Source organism: Mustela erminea, chromosome 10 (assembly GCF_009829155.1).
Source record: "Mustela erminea isolate mMusErm1 chromosome 10, mMusErm1.Pri, whole genome shotgun sequence".
In the NCBI taxonomy this organism is placed as follows: Eukaryota; Metazoa; Chordata; class Mammalia; order Carnivora; family Mustelidae; genus Mustela; species Mustela erminea.
In genome coordinates, this window is record NC_045623.1 from 38,878,127 (window position 1) to 38,893,463 (window position 15,337).

General features: G+C 44.8%; 1 protein-coding gene across 5 annotated transcripts in view; it reads left to right on the forward strand.

Annotated features, from left to right (window-relative positions):
- The window catches only part of CTBS (chitobiase), a 69,862-nt gene that overhangs the window by 23,734 nt on the left and 30,791 nt on the right, over positions 1–15,337 (forward strand). For 2 of the 5 annotated variants that reach the window (XM_032361312.1, XM_032361311.1), the window contains 5 exons: positions 164–320; positions 3,416–3,531; positions 9,180–9,344; positions 9,541–9,640; positions 12,804–12,956. In XM_032361312.1, the coding sequence (XP_032217203.1) occupies positions 9,211–9,344; positions 9,541–9,640; positions 12,804–12,956 (387 nt within the window). In that variant the 5' untranslated portion in view covers positions 164–320; positions 3,416–3,531; positions 9,180–9,210. Of the gene's footprint in view, positions 1–163; positions 321–3,173; positions 3,532–5,637; positions 5,744–9,179; positions 9,345–9,540; positions 9,641–12,803; positions 12,957–15,337 lie in introns of those variants that run through there. The other 3 variants (XM_032361310.1, XM_032361313.1, XM_032361314.1) reach the window with 3 other exon arrangements.

Below are 15,337 nucleotides of genomic sequence, written 5' to 3' on the forward strand. Positions count from 1 at the left end.
AATCAACTATTTACACTTTAGCAATTAAATATGAAAACCTTCTGTTCTCAATCTCTTACCACGTTTCACAAGAAGAGTGAGAGACTGATCTCTAACAATGTCGTGGACAAGTAGACGTGTACGAAATGAAATGCCAAGTCTTACATAATCCTGTGCATTTCAGGAAGAAATGTGGACTATTCTGAAACAAAATATCTATGTGAACAACTTTCCAAGAACAAAAATACAAAGAACCTCTTCACCAGAATGAGAATGTTTCTTAGATATCATTGCTGCAATGAATCTATTTGGAGATGACAATGTTATAAGCACCTTGAGAGGTAAGTGTGACTTTAAGAAAATAGCAGTATCATTGGGGCACCTGGGTGACTCAGTGCGTTAAGCATCTGTCTTTGGCTCGGGTCATGATCTCAGGGTCCTGGGATTGAGCCCCGCATCGGGCTCTCTGCTCGGCGGGGAATCTCCCCCCCCCCCCCCCCCGCCTGCCTCTCCTGCCTCTCTGCCTACTTGTGATCTGTCTCTCTGTCAAATAAATAAATAAACTCTTAAAAAAAAAAAAAAAGAAAATATCAGTATCATTAATGAGTACAGTACCACCCACCTCCTTTTCTCTAGAAGTTAATTCTATTTATTTAAAAGGATCCTCCGGGACATAATTTTGAATGTTGTCAGGAATTTTCTTTCTTATGTCCAGTTCTTCCAAATTCCTCGAGACAGCATAAACAATATCCAATATACTGTACCCCTGTGTGTTCACGGGGAAAGAACTTGTTCACTCACATGGCACTGGATATCTGAGTTAATTCTCCATATGTCCTATGACTCACTTTGTAACAGTAAACAAATCATACTTAAGAATGGAAAAATCTTAGCAATGAGAGATTGGAATTATCTGGAGCCTTGGCTGAACAGCTTGGAAGAATTTTTTAGAGCTGTTTTAGAGATAGCTTACCTCTATCCTCCCTCCCATACACACACACCTAACACAAGGATCTTGAAAACACAGGGGGAGAGTCTCTGAGTATACACCAAACCCAGAATAAGGAAAGATAGTTTCAAAGAAGGAGCTATGTCCAGCAACACAGGTTGTGATGGCTCTTTATCTCCATACAAGGGATGTTCCAGGCCCAAGGCACTTTTCAGCCATTGCTCAGGGGTCAACAAACTGCTCCCAACTGCCTTTCCTAACACATACCTATCTCTTACCAGCTGTGTTGGCCACGTTACTGAACCTTGCTGAGTTGTTCCCTCATCTATTTTAGAAGGTAATAATAGCAATGACAATAAGAATACCTACTTTGTAGGGTTTGGGAATTACATAGGATAAGGAATATTTTTAAAAAACCTATTAGTATCACACCCAGCACATAAGTGTTCAGTAAATGTTCCCCAAAAGTCAAGGACCTGAACTTCGGTCTGTCCCCAATGCTATGCTTTCGGGGTGGAAGGAAGTAGAGACATTCACTTACCCATTTCACAAACATTTATCGAATGCCTTTTATGCATCAGACACCATTGTAAGTAACAGGAATTCAGAGATCAAGAAGAAAAACTAAATCCCTTCTGATGGTTAAGATGCCACTAAACAAATAAATATACGTTGGGGTTGATGAGGTGCTTTGAAGAAAAATAAGGCCAAGTAGGGTGATTTCAAGTGAGGAAGAGCCTTTCAGAGAGGCTGGTCAGGAGATCTATGGGGAGGTCACAGATGAGCAGAGGCCTGAAAGGAGTGATGCGAAGAGCCTTGAGTAGCTTGCGGAAGAGTGTTCAAAGCAGAGGGAGTGGCTCCTGCAAAGGCCCTGAGGAAAGAACAAGGTGGGGGACGTCAAAGAATGGGGAGAAGCTGCGGGCACGAGAGACGCAGGAAAATGACAGGCAGAAGCCTGCATCGTAGAGCATCAGAAGTCATGGTAAGGACATGGATTTAGTCTGGAATGTGTTGGATAAGAATACCATAAAAATGTATTACCGTTTCCAAAGAGAATTCTGGCTTCTTTTGAGGGGATAAGAACAGGATTCAAATAGGGGTTATGACAGCCGGCGCGGAAAGAGCCGATGGGTATTTGGACTAAAGTGCTGGTGGAGGAGACGAGATGTTTTGGGGAGAGTTGGAAGATGATGGTTGGACGCACATGAGCGAGAAAGGGGGCTTTGCCTGAGCAGCTGGTGATTGGCTAGGGAGTGACCTAGGTGGGGAACACTGCGGCAGAAGCAAGTAAGGGATGGAAACCAGGAGCTTAACTTCGACCGGGTGAGTTTGAGATGCCTGTGGAATGTCAAATGGCAGGATGAAGTAGGTCATTAAATGCGCAGATCTGGAGCTCAGGCGAGGGATTATGGGGAAGATATAAAGCTGGGGTTCATAAGCATGTAGTTTGTATTTACAGTCATGGGGCTGGGTGAAATCTTTCAAAAAGTGAGTATGGATTAAGAAGAAAAGAGATCAAAGATGGAGCACTGGGACACTGGCTCAGAGGTCAGGAAGATGAGGGTGTCCTGCAAAGAAGTCTGGGGAGGAAGAGCCTCATTCCCACTGACGGTAGCAGATGTGGAGTCCTAGAATGCGCTCCTTTCTGGCCCGCAAGTCCCGTGGCGTCATCCAGGCCTCAGCCCAATGCAGCCTTCGCTGCCGCCAGCTATGAATTTAGAGGGATTAATACAGAATAAACCTAGGGCATTGCCCTACTCAACACATATTCATTAAATAGTATGTACGAATGAATGAGTAAGTGAATATCGACAGATTTTATTTTATTCCTCTTTAAATGTTTTCAAACACTTACTTGCATTTGATTTTTCTCCCTGGCATGAAGGTTGCATTTGCTGCATTTTAAGGTCTGTCAGAGGCAATTTTTGATGAAGTCAAAAATCTTTTCTGTTAGCTTTGATGGCTTAAACCATCCAGAAATTTATAAACTAATAATGAAAATATTTGATTCTTAAATAAAGGGATGTGCAAATTTTATATCTTGCAATTTCATTGAATAAGATATTAGCGGTACCACCTACTAATAATATGCATTTATTCATTTTATTATGAAACCAAAACTTACGTAATACTTACAGGTCCAAAACACACTCTTAGCTGTGTGTGGGATCTAGTCATTGATACCCCTCTAAAGAACAGTAATGAAAATTAGTACTAATATGTGTCAGGTACAAAGGTTTTCACATGCATTCCCTTTCTTTCATGATTCTCCTAGCATCTGTGAGAGTGAGACTGTTGTGACCTGTTTCATACAACATAACAATTCAAAGAGTTAAATAACATTCTAGTGGTCAAATGATTAGAATTAGGCAGAACTGAGATTTGAACCCAGCTCAGTGTGATTGTGGAGCCTGGACTCTGTCTCGCTCTGCTCTGTGACCCCTTTTCATGAATCATCATCATCATCAATATCAATTTTACTTATAGCATAAAACTGAAAACATCATGCAAGCTTGGCCCACATAAGCATGTGTCTCCAAAAAAAAAAAAAAAAAAAGAAAAGAAATCACAGTGGAATTCTGGAATTTAGATGGAAACCGGAGGTAATCCCGTTCAAGATTCTGTCAAAAATGGTAATGTTTTCTGTAATACCTTCTGGAAAGCTCGAGCCCAGAACTGGCCGTGGGTCTTCAGGGAGGCAGAGCAGCACCCCAGGGAGGACCAGAGTGGCAAAGTCACAACCTCAGCGTCCCTGTTGCCTCCCCAGTGAGAGCAAAAGCAAACACTCCTGGAAGAAAACAAAACCCAGCTACAGAAGGTCTTGAGCAAAATGAGCCATAATACTGAGAGCAGGGACAGTCGCCGGACAGCCTCTGTGCCCTGAGCCTGGCAAACGCGGTCAGGGGCGGTGAGGGGGTGGAAGGGAGCTCCATGGCATCCTCACAAAGGCAAGGGACTAAAGTTGGTGGTAATCGTGCTCCAGTTCAAGACTGAGCTTCACACATCTATTTGCAATATCTAGAGAGGTATTGTATCTGAATCTATTACTATTCACTGGATGTGTTTTTAATGAGATAATATATATATATTAAAGGGCATTGTGGACAGCAGCATGGCAGCTAAAAATAATTACTTATGTCTTGCTGTTAACGATATGACTGTGATCACAAATATTATGAGTAATTCAAAGTGTAACTTAAAAACTCCTTGCCACAGACACTATTGGTTATTTTGCCGTTATTAATTTAATATATAAATTAAATGGGCCCTATTTCCTTTCCTTTTGGATTCTGTCAATAGTTGCCATTCGGTAAGGTTCTTACCTTGTGAGGATGACCAGCTGGACTTTAGCTAATAAATCTGAGCTCAGTGAGGCTAATCGTTCTGTTTAGGATTCTATTACTTTGCCCAATTGCTTTGCTTTCCATAATGATTCTACCTGTTGTCAAAATTCTTAACTGATCTTAGCTGATCTTAAATGATTATTGTAATTGCTTCCCAGTACTTGCTATTTTAGTTTTTTGTTAGATGGCATTTAATGAACCTTCAATTTTTGTGTTTTTTTAATATTAATTTATTTATTTTCAGCATAACAGTATTCATTATTTTTTCACCACACCCAGTGCTCCATGCAATCCGTGCCTTCAGTTTTGATTATAGAGTTGATTCGTTCGAAAGATTTTACTTGGCTCTATTTCTCCGCCTAAAATTACAGCAGGACAGTGTCCCGTTTCATCTCGCGGTATCATCTGCAGCTCATTTCCCTTTGTTCAAAGATTCCACTGGAGAGCTAAAACCAAAATTCATATTGTCCCATGGATATAAGATAGGTCTTATTCCTCAGTGAATTCCAATTCTGAAGGAACACATCTTCCATTGATGAAGAAAACAAGCAGGCCTGAACTAGGATCACCGAGGCAATAGAGATGGGATTTAAGGAATGTACAGTTATGGCCACAGCTGTTCCTCGGTCATGCCAGAACAACCCACTGTACTTTTCTTCTTGCATTCGAAAGAGATATTGGGAAAAAAAAAAACAAAACCCAACAACAACAAAAAACCACTTAGGAGCCAGAGTTAGAAAACTTAACATTTTAATCAGAATTTTCAACTGTAAGAACTTTAAAATTGGTTTTGAAACTAAAACAGTAAGCCATAACATTGCAAAATACTGTTATTGCTTCATAAAGGCACACTCTAAATTATAAACTTTAAATTATAAATTTTAACTCTAAATTATAAACTTTCTAAATTATAAACTTTTATATGGCTGATCTTTTATTGGGTGAAAGCCCAATTATTTCTGAGGACTTGGTCTTCGTTCAAAATAAAAGATTACACCCCGAAGCCTTAGAGACAACTCCCTGATGTACTCCTAAGCTGACAAGGAAGCATTTGCAGAGGGTCAGAGGCATTTCTGTCAATTCTGTGAAAAGATTTTGCATCCTAGCGTCATCTTGAAGTTTATTCTGATTGCTTTTGGATTCAAAAACGAGAGCTGAGGGGCGCCTGGGTGGCTCAGTGGGTTAAGCCTCTGCCTTCGGCTCAGGTCGTGGTCTCAGGGTCCTGGGATCAAGCCCCGCATCAGGCTCTCTGCTCAGCAGGGAGCCTGTTTCCCTTCCTTTCTCTCTCTGCCTGCCTCTCTGCCTACTTGTGATCTCTGTCTGTCAAATAAATAAAATCTTTAAAAAACAAAACAAAACAAAACGAGAGCTGTGAAAAGCAAAGAGAGGCAAAGCGGCCCTAGCAACAGCCCCCAGATCAGCAGCTCCAGGGACACCTCTGTCCCTGTTGGTCCCCACTGTCTGGCAGCAGGTGAATGGACACTGTTTTGGCGCTGTCCATGCAGGCAGACAGAAGCCATGTTAAAGTGTTAGGCTGACAAGATGTCAGATTTTCCCTTGAACTTCTCTCCTTTGAGTACACGGGGACACATGGTCTGAGTCTGGGCAGGCAGGATGGACAGCCTCCAGTGAGGTAGAATTTCAAGGGATGGATGTAAAGTCTTTTTTTCATTAAGCAAACTAACTTCACGGGTAAAAGATGAAAGAAATCTGGTCGAACAATACTTTCTGTCAAACAAGACACAGCAGGGATTTTTAGTGGGTCATGAGTTAGTGACGAGCCAACAGGTGCATCGCTGCCCCAAAGCACCAAGGCGTGTCAGCTCCTCAGAGGTAACAATTTTGCGTGATCTTTGTTGGCTGGATCATGCCTGACCTGGAGGGTATAGATGACTGTGTACCACGTCCTTAAAACTCATCAGAAAAGGTTCCTGGTGGGATGGTGAAAAGTCTGAAAACTATATTATATGAGGAACAGTTGAGGGAATTTGATTTATTTAGTCCAGAAAGGGAAAGATTTGGAAAGTGGAAGAGGAGGAAATATTGGCTGTTCATGTTCAACACCTGAAGAGTACCTTGTGGAAAATTCTGTCATAATAGCTCTGGAGGTTTCCCCCCCTCCAAAGGAAAACCCAGGGCCAAATAGGGTAATAGTAGATGATTTCCAGCTCAAGGTCAAGAAGCTTTTTGTAATTATTCCTTTCCCTAAAGTAGGCTGGGGTGCTTACTCAGTGGGGTGGTGACCTTGTCATACTGGGAAGACCGCGAAAAGGGCTGAATGCTATCAAGGGTAGGAGGGGAAGATGGCGGTAAGGTGGGACTCTGAGAGTTTCTGTTCAAAGTGTGGGAAGGATGACCCCTGGAGATTCTGGAAGGCATCCTGGCCCACGCTGCACACTCTGAGGGTAGAGTCTTGGACGCTGTCACCCTAACAGTGACTGTTTTCTCCATCGCTGCAAAGCAGACTGTAGTCTTGTTATCTAATTTAAATCACCACCTACCAAAATAACATTGCTGTGGTTGCTGAAAATGGCTCCGGGATGCTGTGTTCCTCTATGTGAACTGGTGACTCATGCTCATGGGCATGAAGAAATGGGGCTCCCAGGCATCTAACCAGCCTGAGCCTTGCTCTTCTCAGCTGTGGGACCGAGACTGAATAGCATACTTAAGATCGTGGCCTTCTGAGCTGCACTAAGTTCAAAGCCTAGCTCCACACCCTTACTCTCCGTGCGAAAGTGTTGTTTAACTTCCGGGACCCCTCTGTCTGTAAACTAGAAATGACAGTGGTTGAGTCTGTCTCATGGGTTCTTGTGAGAATTAAGTGAGCAAAGGGTATTACCCACTTTGAGCAGAGCTCACTGCTGTTTTTATTTTTAAGGTCCACATGAAACGTACCTGCCCCAGGCTGACACCTGCTCCCTTGTTTTCAGACAGCCTCCTTCTGTTCCCTTCTCAACCCTGAATTCCTGAGCCTCTTTTTGCAGTTCTGGAACATTTTGAGGATTTCTGTAGTTTAAATTGGTTGTTTCTCAGCTTTCCCTACTGTTGGGGTTTGGGGTACTTGCCTCTCGTGCTTTCCAGCTTCCAAATATGTTGCTGTCATCTCCTTGTCCTTGTGGGCTTAAGTTTTTACTGGAATTTAAGCACGAGAGGAAGCAAAATTAGATGTTTGTATTCGACAGGATGGGAGAGCAGGATAAAAAGTTAAGAGATCTTCAAGTGCTGTTTTTCAAACTAGGAGGGCACAAAATACCCCAGATAGAGATCAGGGCACTTGTGACAAAGCTTGATTAGGATGCTAAGTGGTGGAATTTCTAAAAAATAATGAAAAAATTAAAAAAAGATTACAGTAAATGGTGGTAAGCTGCCTGTCTTCTGACCCTTAATGATGAAGTCCCAGAACCTAAGTCAGGTTCGGTGGGGTGAGGAGGTTCGGAGCCGACGACTAAAGAAAGAATTCTTAAGACGTCATTGGTGCAAAATGGTGGTTTATTAAAGCACGGGGACAGGACCCGTGGGCAGGAAGAGCTGCTGCCCCGGGTTGTGAGGGTCGGCATGTTATATACGCTGCGGTTGGGGGGAGGTGGTGAAGGGATGGGAGGTTTCAACAGAGTTCTCACATGTTAGGGAGGGCCTACAAGGTGCCGGGGGAGGCCTTGCCCTTATGGCTTGATCAATGTCGTCCTTAGGTCAGGCATTAACATCAAGATAATTGGGGGATTCTTGGTGGGGCATTATGATCCGGCTATCATTTACATTCCTTTCTACCCCAGTCTTCTCCAGTTTATGGTGGGAGAGGGACATTAGGGCTTCAGGAACCAAGAGTTATTTGCCTCTGGAAATTTGTGCTATCGATAAGGTAACCTCCCTGTTTAGGTCTCTAGGACATCTTGTAGGGCAAGGGAGATTCCTGTTCTGCAGGATTGCGATCCCTGCAAGTTAACTATTTATCATTTTATGGCGATCAGGGGTGCCTGAGGAATGCTACACATATGGAGGGGAGCGGGTGAAGAGGGGGTGCAAGGCGCCAGCTTCTGCTTTGTCCTCAGCCAGCCTCCTGCTCCCTCATCATTAACACAAAGGAAAATTTTTTTTTAATTTTTAAAATTTTTTATTTTTTATAAACATATATTTTTATTCCCAGGGGTACAGGCCTGTGAATCGCCAGGTTTACACACTTCACAGCACTCACCATAGCACATACCCTCCCCAATGTCCATAACCCCACCCCCCTTCTCCCAAACCCCCTCCCCCCAGCAACCCTAATAGCAATTGCCCTTGAAACTCTTAGGAGAAAGCTTATATTCTTTCTCTGTCCTTTGAATTTGTAACTCTCCTCCTGTCTTTAAAAAAGAAAAAAAATGTAAACACCCCAGGAGGTAATCAAAACATTGCCCACAGGGGCCAAAGAAAAAGAAGGTGTGGGGGAAGGCTTTTTTGAAAAATCCAGACTGCTTGAAATGAGAAGGAAAACAGCTCTGTAGGTAGGGAAAGGTGGAGGTGTGTGAGAGCGGTCTAAGGAACGAAAATACATTCCTTTACTGAGGGGAAGAGAAACTAACTAATTTTGTCCTAAATCGAGGTTGGTTTGTTTAGAGAGGGAAAACTTGGAACAAAATTCTGAGTGAAAAAGTCGTGGAAGGTTTTTGTGAAGGGGAATCTTTGGAAAGGAGGTTTACGGGTGGTCAGGACGGATGAAGATTGGAATAAGTAAGTTTTAAAAGTACGCTGGTAAAAGACTAAAATGTGGTTTTCTCTCTATTTAAGAACGCAACATTTTCTTGGATTGTTGGTCTGTTCTTGATAAAAAAAAGTTATAAACAAAGGTTTATAACTAAATTTAAAAATTATAAACAAAGGTTTATAAATACATTAAAAACAAGGTTTCTATGTTTTGTCTTTACCAGGTTTATAAGGAGCTCTCATCAGATTTTAACCATGGCAGTTTTTAAGTCTTTTGTTACCTGCAGAGTTGCTGTTTTACTCTGCTGTCTTGGCCAAATGCGTTCCTGCAAAAGTGCTTCATCTTCCAGGAGATTCATGGAAAAGGCTTTGACAAGTACAGGTTTCTGGTAACTACGATCAATTTGCCTTCACGTAGGAGGGATGATGATAAACCTTCCAAGTGTTCCCCCAAGGCCATATGCATAGCCCTACACTATGTCATGGGATGGTGGCTGGGGACCTATCCCTGGTCTCCTTCCTCACATCAGCACAGTGTACATCAGTGACCATAATATTAACATGAGGGGTTTGCCTCTGCCATAGGACTTTGCTGGAGCTTCTGCGAGGAAAAAGATGGACAGGAAATCCACAGAAAATTCAAGGCCCAGGCGCTGCCATGAGGTTTTGGGTTTCACCTGGTCCGGTAAGAATTACATTGTTCTAAACGTTATGATTAATAAGGTACAATCCTATCCAACCCCTAAAAATGTGAAGGAGGTGCGAGCCTCTGTAGGGATTCGGGGGTTGGGGAGGACTTTGATTCCCGACCTGGCATAGTACCTCCATCTCTTAACTCTGCCGGGTAAAGAAAGGGCACATGTGGGACTGGGGATCAGAGCAGCAAGCTGTTTTTGAGAAAACAAAAATAGGAGCAGAGCATACTAAAGCTCTGGGCATCTCCTAAGTAGGGCTAACATTTAGGTTAAATATGTTTGTGACTCCGATGATATGGATAGACAGAGGGGAGTGCCCCTAGCGTTTTGGTCCCAGTTCTGGCAGGGGGCAGAAACCCAGTATACCCCGAGCAGCAGCTCCTAGCAATGTACACAGCGCTCCTCCAGGCAGGGCCTCTCCCTCAGCAGCGTGGTCTGGCTGGTGATTATGCGTGAGCCCGGACTGGACCGTTAACCCTGTATGCTGACAGCTGCGGCTTGGACAATGGGAGGCCAAGGGGTGGAGGATTACGAATAAGCCCTTGGGGGGTCAAGATGTGTGGGAAGACTCTTCAGTCCATCGGCAAGATCTTGTCTGAGGCAGCCCTCACTGGTTTCCATGCTGCGGCTCACAAGGCACGGATAACCGCTGGCAGCGGGGAAGCTGATGCCCTACCTCAGACGCAAGCTTTAGCCAGTCACCCTTCAGTAGGTGCAACAGACTGGGTGCACAGAAGGAATGCCCATCCCAGTGCCCAGGTGGGATGGCGTATTGCCAACGATGCCAAATTGCCCTTCAAATACAGCGACATCAGTAATGAGGGAACAGACTCTCCTGTGGGTTCTAAACAACACCCAAAGCAACTGCTGAAAGAATCTGGGGCATTCAAAGTTCCCAACTGGTGAAGAGCTGGCCAACTGATTATAGCCCCCCCCCACCAAGTGAAGATGCTGTATATGGCCTGGTTTGTGTGGACCCTGTGTCTGGCCTAACCCAAGCCTTCCCCCGCTGTTGTGCACAACAGGCTGCCGCCGTTAGGGGATTAGAGAAACTGAGTAGTGGGCATGGGTACCTGCATCGTACAGACAGCACTGGAGAGTTACATTTTGAAGCTCATGATATATAAAACTGGGTTAAAAAAAAAAAAAGGAGGTTTTGTCCCCCTTATGATCCATAAGCAACAGGGTTGGTAGAAAGAAAAAAATATTAAAACAGCAGATCAAATTATTAACATCTAAAACTACCTTCGCCAAGTTGGTTTTATTCAAATTGATTATTTGAATGATTAATGATGAGGACCAGTTGCCCCATATGTCAGAATGGGGACCCCCTGCCAAGGCCCCCAACACCAAAGGGGTGTGGAAGTGGCAGGAAATAGCCATTGCTCCAACTCCTGACCAGGGGACAACATGCTATGCTGCCGAGAACAGCAAGCCCATCATGCCTGGGAAAGGAATTCTCTCCTGGACTTTGCAGTGGGGCTGACAGGCCTGCGTGAGGAGAAACTGCTCATTCTCCACTGGGATCCATTGTCCTGCTGCAAGCTGGACTTGCTGGAATGCATTATGCCTGAAATGGAACATCCACCCTGAGAGAGAAGGGAAGGTGGGGGTCCTGTTCTGGCATATTCTGTCCTCAGTCTATCTCCTCATGCCTGACCATGCTGTGTCTCTTGGCCAACAGGCATAGTATGCACAGCTGAGTCAAATTCCTAGATTGCCAACCTCCCTCTCTCCTCAAGCCGAGGTGGGCACTGTCTCCCTGGTGTGATTATCTGGCTGATGTCTGTGTTCCCTCCACAGGCTTGGAGATGTTAGAGCACGCATAGAAACCCTTAGTAAATTCTGTCAGCAAGCCCTGAATGATAACCCCCAAAATCTGTCCTTCCTGAACACTGAAATGACTCTAATGAGAAAAACTGTCCTCTAAAATATGATGGTCTTGGACAGTATTCCTACCTCACAAGGAGGCACCTGTGCCATTATCAAAACAATGTCCTCAGCTCATGCCCCATGGGCCTGCTAAGGTATCATCCTAATTAAATCACATGAGGACTCAGGTGAATGCCCTGAGTGGTCCAACTCCCAGCCTAGCGGAATTAATAAGTTGGTGGTTTGGTCCTGGGGCTCTTGACAGAAAGAGTTGTCACTAATTTGGGGAATTATTGTCTTCATCTGTGATTTCTGTTACGCATGCCTGTATTGTTGCTGTGGCATCTGCCCCTGTTGCATCAGATAGACAGCAAAAGTGCTGCCTCCATTTTAAGGAAACCCCTTGCTGCCCACTCAAGGCTCACTGTGGAAGAGGGAGGCACCAGGGGTGGAGTGTTGGGGGTGTCATCAAAAAGACATGCCCGCCAGTTGACCTGGGAGCACTCTGGGGCTCCTCACCCCCTCCTCTGTCTTTGAACTGTGGGTTCCCCATGACGTTCCTGCTCCCAGAGGCTGCTCCAAGGTCATAACCTTGAGATAGTATTGAAAACTGCATCACATAATATATGTGACTAAGCCCAGTCAGGACCCCTTTATAAGCTTTTTAAGATTTGGAGAGCTGCTGCAGGAATCCATTCATCTTGCCATCACCCAAGACAAGCCCCATGTGTAAGCTCCTTTGCTCTTATTAAAACTGCCACGTGCCAACCTGGAGGGACCTGCCTCTTTCTTTCATCTCTCCCTGGCCTGTGTGGGCAGGGGCCAGTTTCGGAGCACACCAGGAAAACTCCAGAAACCCCCTCCCCACCGCACCCATTCCAACCGTGGTGCTTAGTCATCCCTATCAAGATTCCCTACTTCTCCCCTTGGGGGCCCCGCTTCCACTTTCAAACTGTATAAGGAGTACAAAGGGCCATGACACAAAGGTACAGAGTGTTGAGGGGGTATAAATGGTACCGATGATATTGACTTGGCTGAGTCAACAGGTCTGCTGGGGGCCAGAGGCACTGGCTTGTGGGGCAGGTGTCCAAGGCAGCCTTTCTCCTTCACCCCACCTTCATGTCGCCATCGGCCTAGACTGCCTAGCCCTTCCCATGTCAGCCCCTCCCAAGTCCGCTCTGCCGGGAGGCAGGGCCCGCCTTGCTGAGAGTCTTGACCTGAGCCAGGAGGTGGAGGAACCCAGTCCTGCTGCGACTGTCTGCTGTCATGTCCCCTCTGCAGCTTGGTCACCGGTGCCTCCTCGCCCGCCCACCACATGGCATCCCCGGTATCGCTGTGCTGCTGCTGTCCCTGCTGCCATTCTGGGCAGGGGCCCACTGCCCTTGTCAGGACCCAGCATTGTGCCAACCCATCACCCAGCACCCTGATTTCGAGGTCAGTGCCTCTCCCTTGCTTTTTCGGGACTGGTCCTTATGGCCTGGTAAGAAGTTAGAGTAAACCTGAGCCCTAAGAAGAGGTGGTGTGGGTGCAGTCACCAACTTTGATCACTCCCAAAGGGTTTCTTGATGGATTGCCTTCATTATATGATGAGGAAACTCGAAGAGGTTGAATAACTTTTCCCAGGTCTCACAATTAGGGCCTGCCTAAAAGAGGCAGGCAGGTATTCACAGGCAGGTCAGCCCAGGTCTAACCCTAAATGAAAATTCCTTCGTTGCCCTCAGGGCCTCTCAGGTGGCACTCTGGGCATACTAGCAAGGACCTATTATGATGAGGTATTTCCGAGGTAGCAAGTTCCACTGTTTTCCAAGAGAATGAATATCTAGTATGAGAGATCTCAGCTCTCCAGGAAATCAGAATGCAGAATATTCTCCTTACCTCTGCTCTTCCCTATCTACCAGCCCTTTCTTATAGGCCCCTCAAGACCATCCAAGAAGGATGATAAAAATTATTTTCTTTCTATCCACCTAACAATTTATAAGGCTTTGGAGAACTTTAATTGGACACCTTTTCACAGGCAATATGAAAATCAGCTGATACCTAGAGTTTGATTCCTGCAACAGGAGTTGGAGGGGGAAAGGTTTAATCCTGTAAAAAAAGATAGAAACCTTCTTTATGAGGAGCCTCCGTACCGTACTGTTCTCCAGAGTAGCGCCATCCATTCACATTCCCACCAACTGTGCAAGAGCGTTCCCCTTTCTCCGCATCCCCTCCAACACCGGTTGTGTCGGGAATATTGAGGAGGGCCCTTGTTATGATGAGCACTAGGTGTGGTGTGGAAGTGATGAATCACTGACTTCTACTCCAGAAACCCATGTTGCAGTGCATGTAGGCTCACTAAGATTTAAATCTAAAACAAAACAAAACACAACAAAACAATGAATACTGTTACGCTGAAAAGAAATAAAAAATTTAAAAAAAAAGAAAAAAGAAGAAGAAGAAGAAGAAGGAAATTTCCTAAAGGAATGGTCAAGAGGCCAGGCAGGGGGAACGCTCACCTCCTTGTCGAGTGCAGACCTGATAGGGAAAGGAGGGTCTTTGCAGGTGGTACTACTTTACTGCCCTAATGGGGTAAAGGCCGCCTTTCTTCCCGGCAACCGCCCAACCACTGGGCCATCCGTACAACTTAGCCAATGAAAAGCCACTATACTTCAAACTCTCGGTTTACTCCAATCGACTTTTTGTTTATAACAGCCTTTCTAACTCCCTCCTTTCCTCTATAAAAAAGTGTTTTTCTCCTTTTTTTTTTTTTTTTTTTTTGTTTTACTGTAGCTTGTTTGTCCTGGTTTGCAAGTCTCCACAGTTCCCAAATAAACACTTCTTTGCTGGTAAGATGGCTGACAGTTCTATTTTTAAGATTGGCAGTACTTGGCTGAGGTGGGATCCAGAGAAGAACCCCCCCTAACCCCCCATCCCCCAGCAACAGCCCAGAGGCTGATAAGGAAAGAGGTGCTGGTACCCACAAGCCTGAGCTCATTGTGTCCTTGCCCACACTGGGGTTGGAAGGTAAGTCTTGTCCTGGATTTCAAGCTCCACGCTTTGTGTTTGAATTTTCTGGACATTATTTGGGATTTGTTTTAGGGCTTTGTTTTTGTTTTTGTTTTCTGGGAATACTCCCTTGGCCCTTGGTAGGACTCCTGTTTGCAACTGGATTGTTCCTACTGGAACTGTGCTGGCCCTTGGTCTGATTCTTTCCGGAACCAGGCTGTTCCTGTTGAAACTGCTGTTGAGGAATTTTTCTTTTTAGAGGAAAACCTCCAGGAAATGGAATCCCAGTCATCAATCTGATTAGAGCATGCCCCAGCCAGGCTCTGGCTAGTTTTGTTTTAAAAATATGGTCTCAGGGCCTTCGGCTCAGCTGGTGATCTTGGGTTCTGGAGCCCAGCCCCATGTGGGGCTCCCTGCTCAGTAGGGAGTCTGTGTCTCCTTCTGCACTTCTCCCTGCTCGTTCTCTTTTGCGCTCTCAAATAAAAATCTAAAAAAAAAAAAAAAATCGGTCTCTCCTGTGCGCATTTATAACTAAATGGACTGACTTAACCAAAATGTAGAGTATCAGTGGCCATTATAGGGAACTTCCATCTCCCTAAACTTGCTTAACTCAAAGTTAGAAAGCTATGGCTCCAAAACAAAAAACTGAATGGGATGATTATTTTAAATGGTACCTCAAGCCTTCCAGATATTCTCAAGATTCTAAGTTTGCGTCTTTGCAAGATATTATTTCTAATATGAGGCAAACAATTGAAAGGCATCAAAATGGCTGCTGAGGCCCTTTTCCCTCCCTCATCTTCTTTGCAGACGTGAATCTGTCTCCTCCTTCC